Below are 11,718 nucleotides of genomic sequence, written 5' to 3' on the forward strand. Positions count from 1 at the left end.
TTCTGGGGCGGTTGCTTCTCATTCTTTTGAGCCTCTCGCAACTCTTCTATTTCGATTTGACTAGTTGCTTTTTCTCGAAACTCTTCCAGTGTTTTCGATTTTGCAACAGCTATGGCTTCCTGGAATTTTTCTTGTCGAAGTACGCTTTTGATCGCATGCAATTGTACTTCTGGTTTGAGGTCGAGGATTTTCATGGCTGCCGTGGTGAAACGGGTCATGTAGTTCTTCAGAATCTTGTGTTGTCCTTGTTTAATTGTGCTGAGGTAGTCCAAATCTTGCACATAAATTTTGGAAGCTGCAAAGTGATTTATGAATAGCTTGGCGAACTCATCGAAGCTGGTTATGAAATCTGCAGGCAAGTTAGAAAACCACAATAGAGCATCCCCATCCAAAAAGGTTGGGAAAGACCGACACAAGATGGGATCGGAGTCGCTGTTAAGAAACATCATGGATTCAAATTTGGTAACATGTACTTTAGGATCTCCGATCCCCTTGTACGGTGTTAGAGTCATTGGGAGTGTAAAATTTTTTGGCATTTTAAAGTTCATTATTTCTTCAGAGAAAGGGCCAGTCCGTCTTCTCTTGGTTTTGTGGGATGTATCTTTCGTCTTTGCATTTGACTTCGCGTGCTGTTCCCCACGGAGCTCGGCATTGACTATCTTATGGTCGTTCTTCTCCCAGTCTTTATTCTGCAGAGCTGCCAATAGGTCGGCCATTCGCTGATTGTCCGCTAGCAGAACGGCGTTAGCAGCCAAGAGTTCATCGTTTGTGGGATTTACATGAGGGTTGCTAGAGTGATCCGTTATGTCTTGCGTTTTGTAGAGAAAGAGAAAAGAACAATCGAAGATAATTAGGTTAGATAAAGAAAACTTGTGAGAATGGCGTGGCCCCACGGTGGGCGCCAAATGTTCTTGTAAGGGTACTTCTTTCGAGCTTGGTGTCAGCTTTGTGTTGACCTTTATTAGCTTCACAGTTCGAACCGAACTCGATGTATCCTTGTGAACTCGGACTTGAGCGTGGTACATGCAAAAAGGACTCCGATGCTCAAGTCAGTAAAGAATTATATAAGGAGAAAAGTGTTTGGAATACAAGTCGTTTGTATAGTAGTGCGTTGTTGTTGAATGAGTCCTATGGTCGGCCATTAGTCCGATTTATAGTGTGCTCTAGGTTAATTTGTTCGTCAATGAGTGCTGAGATTTTTGTGACCGACGTAAACACGTGTGAGCGAGATCTTTAAAAAATATGCGGATACATTGAGAGACCTTATCATTTCAATTTGAAGTAGGCTGACCGAGGTATAACTCAGCTTATCCGATGTTTGAGGATTACGTTACAAAATCATATATAGTTTAAATTATACATGATTTCACATCAGATATTTCTTTGGATTTATGTAAAAATTTTGCATAGGTAGTTTTTTATTTTTATTTACCTTATATTTTTATTGTAGTCAATAAAAATTTTGCATAGGTATATCATAAAAATTTTTATTGTAGTCAATAAGAATCAAAATATATTTTTTTTATGATAAAAATTTTGATACAATATCATAAAATTATAGTTTAATTATTTTATTGATCTTTATAGTTTTATTAAATTTATAATTAGAAAAATATATATAAAACTTTGATTATAAAATTCAAGAAAATTATAAACATCAATAGAATAATTAAAGTTAAAATTATTTATTTCTAAAATTAGGAGAAGACATATACCGGTTACATATTTAATGATATATGAAAGAAAAAATATGTATACTATGTATACTACTTATAAAGTATGGACACTTTGTTAAGTTGTCGTATCCACGTGTTGGACACATTTTAAACATGATACTCATCGACACTCGTCCGACACGCGTGTCTGTTGTGTTCAACTGTGTCTTAATAAAAAAATAAAAAATTCTTATCTAAACACATTTAAACATACCTAAATACCATCACGTGTCAACATATCTAGTCCGTAAATCATGATATACTACTAAGTACTAACCGTTATGCACTCAGTATGATTAATGGGAGAAAACATAACAATTAGCTTTAGTTAACGTTCGTCCAAGCACTGATTATTACAAAGGGACCACTATACTCGATCTTGATTATATATATCGACTCTTTTTTATAATTATTTACCAAATTAAAGTGAGGAACAATTGAATTAATATAATGCAAATGCAAACTAAACGAATATATAAATTAAAAGATATGAATATGATGACTGAATACTTAGTTATGTATATATGAATGATTTGATTTTCAATAATTTTCATAAACATCATCATTAATTCTTTGTAATCACATCATTATGATGATTTCTCACTACAAAAAATTAAATTACTGGAATAACGAAGAAAATTGGTTACTGAACTCTTAGTGCCCGATTATGGTGATTGGCTAAAATTCTGGTCGTTAATTAAAAAATAGCGATCAACTCTTATCGCTAACTATTAACGATTTATTTTCAACCAATACTACTAAATTAATACAAAATGATATTTGTATAAAAAATAGTGATCGATTTAGTAACCAACTTCATTCTAGTTGTATATAAAATTTATCGATCGCTAGTTTGGTTGTTATTAGTGACTGATTTAGCAACCAATTTTTTCTAATCCTAAAAATTATATATCAGTCGCTATTAGCAATCAATTTTTTCGGTCGCTAAAATCGATCGCTATTTTAGTACTTTTTTAGTGTCTAATTTATATCGCTCTCTCTTCAATCTACTTTAATTTGTTTAATAATTAAGTGTATATAAATTTTATGTTTATAAAAATAGTAAGATACCATTAATATTAATTATTAGCACATACCACATAAAGGTTTAATAATAGTATAATTAAAAAATTTTAGATTAATTTGACATTAAAATGAGCTCAAAAGATATTTCACTAGATATTTATTTTTTTCCTAAGAAAAAGATATTAAAGTGGATTGTTTCTCTGGAATTAGATATTTTCTGAAAAACCAATTCCTTTTCATTCTAGTAATATTATTTTCCAATTGATAACCTAGTTTTTGTTGACTAGTACCTTAACGGATAATTACATAGTAATCGTTTTAATGAAAAATTGTCGTTTTGTAAGTTTGTATAGTCACCAATTTTGGAACATACTATATGTATATATGTAACTGGAGATGTATAAGATAAGGACTGAATAAACTGAACGAAATAAAAACTTGATGGAATTAATTATTTATATTATTAACTCCGTTATATACACACCATTAATTAGAAAATATTCATTTATTATTTAATATTAGTTTTGAAAGTAAAGCACAATATATATTTATATGGCTATATAAATGCAATCAATATAAACACTTTTCAGTTCTCATTTTTATAATATAGTTTTTTATTCCAAAAATGAAGTGGTACCAAATGTAAAAATAACGATGATGAAATAAGATTCGGGTATAAATTGAATAGTTGCTGTATGCCTGTATGAAAATAACATAAACGAATGCAAATGCTTGAGAGTATACTTTACTTTTTCTTTCGTATATTATTGACGGAAAATATTTGATAATAAAATAATTATTATTAGAATTATAAATATTAAATATAATAAATTTAACTTTCTTTTACGTCTTCCTAGCATTATCAATTTTGATAATGGTCTTTCATATTATGATGTATGTAGTGCCATTTTCTCACACCAAAATTATTAAGCCTTGATTCATGACATTGTCCAAAAAAAAAAAATAACACTAATTAAGGTAAAGTCTCAATCAGCATGCAAGACAACATTGCGTGAAAATAGGTGATGGTCAAAGAACATTTCTCTAGTGAATTCACTTATTATTGATTTTGGATACACACATAATTAATAAATCATCATTAATTAAGCTTTGCAAAATATGTTTGATAACCAAAGGAAATCAGCAAAAAACAGTCATAATTTGTCTTATTTAGTATTCATTAATTATTGCGACAATTAATGAACGTTAAATAAAGCAAGTTCTGCCTATTTTTTTTGTCTTCCTAGTATTACTTATTATTTGTTGCGAGACATGAATTTCAAAATAAAGGACATGCTGATATAAATAATTATATACAAAATATATGTATTTAGTATATTGTTAAAAAGTTATTATAATACAAATGTTAGATATGAGACATATAATTTTTTTTTACTACATTTTGTTCCTTTAAAATTTTTAAAATTTTCTTTCTATCCTCATCACCTTTATCACTAACAACAATAGGAATAAAATTGGGTTTTAAAAACAAATGTTTTTATATTCTTTTATTTTTGCCTTAATTAACAATCAAATAAAATACATATGTGTATATATATGTCTTCATTGCTTTAAGACAGAAAATAAATATAATCTTAGGTAAATGGAGTAGGAAAATATAAGACAAGAATAACAGTACATAGTATCGATCAGTGTAAGAAAATATGTATGCAAATTGAGACAATAAAATGAGAGAAATATACATATGTTTATGTGAATGATAATGGTTTAATAAGTAATACTTGCATTAAAGAAAATATAGTAATGCATGTAATGTGTTGCCATCCCTCTAACTAATTAATTAAACGAAAAGAATCTCAACAAATCAATCGATCAATTAATTAAGGTTATCCTTATTAATTATGACCCATAGGATAGGTTTTATAAAATGTACATTTAATTAGTTAATAAGCATAGTTGGAGGTGAGGTTAAGGTTAGGTGCTAATATATTTAATGTTTATTGAGAGAGGAAGAGCATCAAAGAAACATGACAAAGAAAAGTTAGGCAAAATAACTTGAACCCTCAAATCCAAAAAGTTAGCCAGGAAAATCTAAGATTATATTCTCTACCATGGTAATCTTTTCTTTTTATTTTTTTTCCTTCCCCAATAAAGCTTCCAAAGTTTTAAACTCTTAATAACTTTGCAGATATTTTTTTTTTCGAGATTCAGTCACTTTTTATTTTTATTGGTTTTAGAAAAATAATAAAATCTTAAAAATAGAAAATATTAAATTTAAAAATTAAAATAGAAAATAAAAATACAAACCAAATAAATTATTAACTTTCCAAAATTTATAATAACATTTTATTTAGCTAATTTAAGTTAGTCGAAATGATTTGTTCACTCGTCTACTTAAATAAGTATAAAAAATTTAAATTATATCTTAACACTTTTAAATAAAACTCAGATCCTTAACGAATTAATAGCATAGAAAATCAAAAAATAAAATGACATCTCAATAAAAAAATTATTATTTGAAAAAAAATCATAAAAAAAGGGTGTTATATGATATAAAATGGTATATATGTTATGTAATAAGTTATAGAAAAGCTTTTAAATATATTGGTATACCGGTATTTTAATAAATTTTAATAGTTAATCTTAGTTATATATATTATATATTTTTTTTATAATTAAGATCAACATTTAAAAATTATTGAAATATCAGTATATTGATACATTTAAAAGTTTTCCCAAGTTATAAACTTAAGAAAAATTTTAAGTGTACTGAAAATATTAGTGTTCTAATTATTTTAACCGTTGATTTTAATTAATATATATTATATATATTTTTTATTATTCAAATCAACAGTTAAAACAACTGGAACACTAATATTTGTGATACAATTGAAACTCTTACATAAACCTATTCTATGGGTTCGTTATTAATTATTATTATGAAGTGGTAGACAGCAAGAAAATCCTTGTATGTGAAGCATCCAAAGCAAGCATCCTCCATTTTATTCTATATATAAACCACACCTCTCATGCACCCTTCTTCATTGTTCATCATTCTAGCTCTCCAATCCCCATATATAACATAGAGAACAATAATGGAGGATTCCAAGAACAAGAACAAGAAAATAAGCAGCAGTAGTAGTAAGAAGTTGTGGTTGAAGAAGCTTGTGAAGAAGGAGTTATGGCAATTCACTAGATTATTCTCTTGTGCTTCCTTTAGAGGCTGGAAGCGCCTTGATATTCAAACCACCCTCGTCGACACCGTCGTCTTTAAGATCCTCTCTGCCGTGGAGGCCGTCGTGCTTGTCTCTACCCTCTGCTTCTTCTACCTTTGTTGTGGTTGTAACTTCTGAGTTTATTGTATTTGTATCATCATCATTCACTTTTTTGACCCCCTACCTTAATTCGTAGAAATTCAAGTGCAGTTAACTTCATATAAAGTTGATAGGTAAGAATCGTTAGATGATAAGTAAGTCAAATATGTCAAATCTTATCTATCAACTTCACATCAAGTTAACTGCACCTTTGAGTTTCATTACACTTAGTTTGGTTCATTCTTTTTACATAGTCAATAAGGTTAACTTCTTGTCCCTTTCTTTGGTTTCTTGTTTTGAGAACAATAACACATTTTTTTATATATATAAAATTAAGTTGTAGATTTCATCTTCTAATAGTTAATGACATGTATGAGTATAATTGTGTTTCATCATATTGTGAATTTTCTTTTAGAGCTTTATAATACAACAGTTTAGTTAATCAGTTCAATGTACAAATAGAAATGACAAGACATATTAACACAATTCCAAGTTTTGGTCTTGCAATGAGAATAATAATAATGAGAAATTAAGCAAAAATGATGAGATAAAATTTGAGGAACAAGTGAACAACCTTTTCTTGTTCTTTTACTTTATTTTCCAACTTCTGAATATATCTTGGAGTGGTTTAATTAAGGTTATATCAGAACCATTACTCCAAGATAACAAATTTTGGTTGGATTGGTGAGTGTGAATGAGATTGGAGACAATTGTATATGATAGCAGGTTGCTTCTATTGTCTATTCTCCTATGAAAGAAAATATGTAATTAATGAAAACAGAATGGAAAATGGGAAAAAAAGTGCCAACTAATAAGTTAACTTTGCTGACCCAATCAACCATAACCGTTGCTCTAATTTTTTTAATGTTTAGTGGAAAAAGGTGAGCACTACCCTACCTTTTTTTTCAAGAGTGGAAATTTTTTTAAGAGTGGCTCCCATGCTTGATTATTATGATTTTGAATGGAGATCGTTGGACATACAAAATTTAAACCGTTTTTCATTAGCTTAATATCTTGCTTAAAAAGACAAGACCATAGATCATTTGAGCTAATTAAACAACATTTTCATAGTAAGATTCAATACTTAGTACTCTTTTGGTCATGCTAATTTGTTATATACAATAAATCAATAATTAAATTTCTCTCATGCCTTAAAACATTGTTTCACATGTCCCATGACAGAACAAAATTAAAGAGGATTTATACAAATCCATGAAATATAACATGATTTGTGACCCTTCCTTGTGATACATTAAAAGCAAATCTAGCTATGGTGTCAAGAAAATTCCCCAACCTTTACAACCAAGAAGAATAATTATTACATTCAACCAAGCCAGGCTTAACAAATAGATAAATATATGTTCTATGTATTGGCCTATTTAAGAAGCCCCCAAGTTATAAAAATCTCAGATTGAGGTAACAGAGTCTTCTTCACTGCCATCACTATCACTGCTACTACTACTTCCGCTACCGGTGCCACTTTCACTAGTTCCGCTTTCACTGCTACTGCTAGAACTAGATGTCTGCTTGTCCCTCCCCTCTGCGTTCACCTGAGCCCGGAGAGCTTCTGCAGCATTCGGTCCTTTGTCCACCTCGTCGCCGCTGTCATCCACATCGGCAATCTCATCGTCGGTGTGCGGGACATTCATGTCAAACCCAACATTATCTTTCTCTTCTTCAGACTTATTATCGTCTTCGGGTGTTGCACTACCAAATAGGTCTTCAATATCTATATCTTGATGTTCCTCAATATCATTTTTGGCAACTGGTGAGGTAGCAGAAATGCTAGGTGGTTCTGTAACTTCTGTTGGAAATTCGAATGGCCTCTTAGAACCAACTTTGAAGCCTGTCATGTGATAAGTACATCATCAAATTAACAAGAGCAGAAAAGCGAAAAAAGAGAATTGAAATGGAAAAAGAACTAAAAAGATAATCTAATACAAAGCTCAAGCTTTAAATATTAAAGTCATCTCACATTTTATCTTATCTAGGCTACCAGAAAATGAACCAATCTAAGAACTCAACACAAAGTACATCTCTGCAATTACAAAAGCCTTATTAACCATATCATGCATACCAGTATTCTCAGGTTCTCCAATGTCAATTCGTTCCACCTCAACCTGTCCAAAATAAAAATAACTGAAGGTATAAGGGAAATTGATGGGACAAGAGAAAAGTAAATGAAAAATTAACATGTCTGTTCACAAGATAAAAGAGAGTGTTCCTTAGGTACTTCAAATACATACATGTAGTGATGATTAAAGGGACTCGAGTCAACTACCAAAACTAAAATCATGCTAATAGATAGATAGATAGATGTTGAGCATTTACTGGTACTGCCTGAAATGTGTTCCTAACAGGAGGTGCTGGTTTTGTAGACTTCCCAACAGGGGATAACCGAGGATCCGAAGCTGGCCCAGCTGGAGCAGGCACTGCAGCAGTTGCAGCGGCTGCAGATTCACCGGGCATTCGCAGGTGCCGCAATTGCTTTACAGCCCTATGAAGCCGCTCCAGCCGAAGTGTCTGACCATCAAAGAAGAGTACAGCATCATTTTCCTTGTATTCCTCACTACTCCCCTCAAATGTCACCTTGGGTTTTCCTACTTGGTTGTTCTGAAATTCCACAGAAACCCTATTTTCTTTGGTCTTGCGTAGCAATCCCGGCTTACTCTTATCAACTGAAGCTGGCTTAAATTCATCTACACAAATGTCGAGTTATCCATAATTAGAACCCAAAATAGACATGAATAATGAAAAAGGGACATTAGTTAAATGTCAAAACCCAAAAGCATAAACACGACTCATTTCAAAATCAAGCATGAAAGTTCCCCCATACTAGACATGAAAAAAGAGGCAAAACATATACTTAACTACCATAGCCAGAGAAATATGAGGATTTAAAAGGGCTTTGCATTCAGTGACTTACATCGTAGAGTGCAGTATTTGTTAGAGGATTCATCTTTGAAGGAAGGGCCTAGGACAATGTCGTACCACCGATCAGAAGCAGGGGCAGTGTTAGGCTCTTCTTTAGCTTTGTTAGCCATGGAGGAGAACAGATTCAGCAACCTGCTGCAAGCCCATTTGGAACAACAAGTTAGAATTGAATTGAATTGAATTGAATTTGATTCATTTCAAAATAAACGAATCAGATAATTAAAAATTATATTCTAATGTCAGGAACATATGAAAATGGAAAAAAAAATTAAGAAACACGGAATTCAATTATATTGTTAATTTTGGTGCCCTGATAAGAAAGATAAACCCAATTAGAAGTAACAAACATGTATTATGTTTAGAATTGCGTTAAACAAATAGAGCCTAGCACAGATGCAATACAATACAGCAGAGAGAATGAAGCAAAGTTCCCAATTTTTTATTTGCAAAAGTAGGAATTAGCATTCACTACCTCAAACCGAAAGACCAATTTTCATGTGTCACAAAGAAAACATATATACACAATCATGGAAGAAGCTGAATAAGAAGAAGAGATTACACAAATTACACAACAAGGGTGAGTGGTAATGGGAGAGAAAGCGCGGTTGATTTGTTTGTTTTCCGTACCAGAAAATGTGCTGCGGAGAGGAATAGAGCGCCGCCGCGAAATGCTGGGTCCGACGGGGCCAGAGGGAGAAAGCGCGCGCCTTTTCTCTTCTCTGTTGTGACTTCCGTTTGTGGAAAGTTAGGGTTCAGTTCTGTGTCGTAAATTTGGGGATTTTTTTCAATCCTTTATTTTTTGGAAATTTTAAAAGAGGACATTTGACATATTGCTTAATAAGAAAATTAGAAACTCTAATTAGGATTGGCAATAATAATTAATAAACCTACGGGATCAAGCTAGAAACTCTAATTAGGATTGGCAATAATAATTAATAAACCTACGGGATCAAGCTCTTTTGAAAATTGAAACCAGAAAATTGGAAATTTTTCTGAAATAAATAAAAAGAATTAATATTTTTAATAATAAAATAACATAACATTATATTCCAAAAGAACAATTTTAAAAAACTTACAAAATTTATTATTTTTAACTAATAATAATATTTAAAATATAAATAAAAATATGTTATGAAATTATTAAATTAAAAAAATAGATTAATAATTAAAAAGACTAACTAAAAATAATAAATACTGTTTGTCTTAATTTTTTTTATTTAAAATTTATTTTTTTTGAATGATAAAAATTTCATTTTATTATGTTTAATACTCAATTTGACACTTAAAATTTGAAGTTGAATTCAGTTTGATCATTAAAAATTTAATAGACTCAAATTGGATTTTGGAATGTATCATCATAATTCACGTTAACTCTTGAGTTAATTTCTGTTAACAACGTGTTAATTTAGTGTATTAATTTATTGTGATTTGAATTTTTCACCCATGTTTTATAGGATCAAGATTTATTAGAGTTTTAAAATTTTGATTGTTGCTCCAAAATTGCAAAATTTTTAAATTAAACTTGTTATTATCATCTTTACAAAAATATTCTAGAACCAATAAAATTTCTAAGAGATCTAATAGATTCTTAACAAGTTAACGTGTAAAATCAATTTATCATTTACAAAAAATCAACTCAAAAACTAACTTAAATTACTATTATAAATTTTAAAGACTAAATTGAATAAATTATAATTTTAAAAATTAATTTGAGCTTAACTCTAAATTTCACGCTTTTATTTTTAAATTTGATAGGGGTAACTAATATTTTACTCATATAAGGTACCATTTGAATCAGATATTAAATTTAATATAAATTAACAAATAAATATTACGATTTGATTAGGATCATATCTAGAACTTACTAATATAGTAATATAAGATACTATTTGAATGAGATATTAAATTTAATATAAATTAGCAAATAAATATTATAATTTAATTTGATTTGATTAGGATCATATCTAGAGTTTACTAATATAAGTTACTAGTTGAAAATACACCATTTTTTTTAAATCTTTTTTATTAAAAAATTCTTCTTCATACCGCTAAATATAATAAGAGGAAACACATATTTTATGATTTTAGTATTTGTTTAAATAATTGTTTTTAGTGCATGTTTGGGCGCCATTATTTTGTTAAAAAAAGAAGATTTTTTTTTATTTTTTAACATGTTTAGCAAATTTCTAGTAGTAAAAGTAAAAGCACTAGTAAAATAAAAAAAATATCTTTTTTAAAAAGTTGTAATTTACATCTTTTTTTAAAAGATCTTTTTTTCTTAAAAAAAAGATGTTTTTTATGTAATAAATAAACAAAAAAGTACTTTTATATTGTTATACCCAAACATAATTGATAGATAAAAAGATCTTTTTACATGAGATATCCAAACATAAAATTATTTTTACTTCTTTATAAGATCTTTTAAAAAAAGATAATTCAAAAAAGATCTTTTCTTAAAAGTTCACCCGAACAAATCTTTAATTTGACAGAGAAAATAGCAAATAAATTGTGCATGGCGGTTACAGTAGATGGATAGTAACTAGGAAAAGAAGACACTGACAGAAACCAATTTGTTTCATTGGTTCACTCTCTGAGGCAAAGGGACAGAGAAGGGAAAAACGATAATGGCGTCACAGTCACCGGCACCGCCGTCATCGGCGAGGTCACCACTCTCCGCCACAGCAACAGCATCTCCACTCCAACGGCTCTCCACATTCAAGACCCCTACCAGCGTCACCGCCCCAACCTCCCCTTCCTCCCCCCCCCCC

At 30.2% G+C, this 11,718-nt stretch overlaps 3 protein-coding genes across 4 annotated transcripts in view; 2 read left to right on the forward strand and 1 right to left on the reverse strand.

The window, feature by feature from the left end:
- The first annotated feature begins 5,746 nt into the window (after positions 1 to 5,746).
- On the forward strand, positions 5,747 to 6,296 carry LOC107496561 (uncharacterized). The gene has a single exon (XM_016117855.3). It carries the CDS (start codon positions 5,798 to 5,800, stop codon positions 6,053 to 6,055), a length of 258 nt encoding a protein of 85 aa, XP_015973341.1. The 5' UTR covers positions 5,747 to 5,797; the 3' UTR covers positions 6,056 to 6,296.
- A 1,107-nt stretch (positions 6,297 to 7,403) lies between these two features.
- On the reverse strand, positions 7,404 to 9,743 carry LOC107496560 (uncharacterized). Of its 2 annotated transcripts, none has more exons than XM_016117853.3 (5): positions 9,578 to 9,743; positions 8,943 to 9,082; positions 8,348 to 8,715; positions 8,094 to 8,136; positions 7,404 to 7,862 (listed from the first exon to the last, which is right to left on the reverse strand). In XM_016117853.3, the coding sequence occupies exons 2-5, from the start codon at positions 9,058 to 9,060 to the stop codon at positions 7,423 to 7,425; spliced, it is 969 nt and encodes a 322-aa protein (XP_015973339.1). In that variant the 5' UTR covers positions 9,061 to 9,082; positions 9,578 to 9,743; the 3' UTR covers positions 7,404 to 7,422. The 2 variants fall into 2 exon arrangements, with proteins under 2 accessions (XP_015973339.1, XP_015973337.1); XM_016117851.3 differs by having other exon boundaries at positions 8,943 to 9,085; positions 9,578 to 9,742.
- A 1,741-nt stretch (positions 9,744 to 11,484) lies between these two features.
- The window catches only part of LOC107496538 (conserved oligomeric Golgi complex subunit 5), a gene marked incomplete in the record, with an annotated part of 3,976 nt that continues 3,742 nt past the window's right edge, over positions 11,485 to 11,718 (forward strand). Inside the window, 1 exon segment of the mRNA XM_016117823.3 lies at positions 11,485 to 11,709. Within this exon segment, the coding sequence (XP_015973309.1) occupies positions 11,575 to 11,709 (135 nt within the window).

This window comes from Arachis duranensis, chromosome 7, assembly GCF_000817695.3.
Source record: "Arachis duranensis cultivar V14167 chromosome 7, aradu.V14167.gnm2.J7QH, whole genome shotgun sequence".
In the NCBI taxonomy this organism is placed as follows: Eukaryota; Viridiplantae; Streptophyta; class Magnoliopsida; order Fabales; family Fabaceae; genus Arachis; species Arachis duranensis.

Coding starts and splice junctions, on each gene's coding strand:
- LOC107496561 (XM_016117855.3), top strand. CDS start 5,798: ATGGAGGATTCCAAGAACAAGAACAAGAAAATAAGCAGCAGTAGTAGT.
- LOC107496560 (XM_016117853.3), bottom strand. CDS start 9,060: ATGGCTAACAAAGCTAAAGAAGAGCCTAACACTGCCCCTGCTTCTGAT. Junction 8,716..8,942: donor CAAATACTGCACTCTACGAT/GTAAGTCACTGA, acceptor ACATTTGTGTAG/ATGAATTTAAGCCAGCTTCA. Junction 8,137..8,347: donor ACACATTTCAGGCAGTACCA/GTAAATGCTCAA, acceptor TATTTTGGACAG/GTTGAGGTGGAACGAATTGA.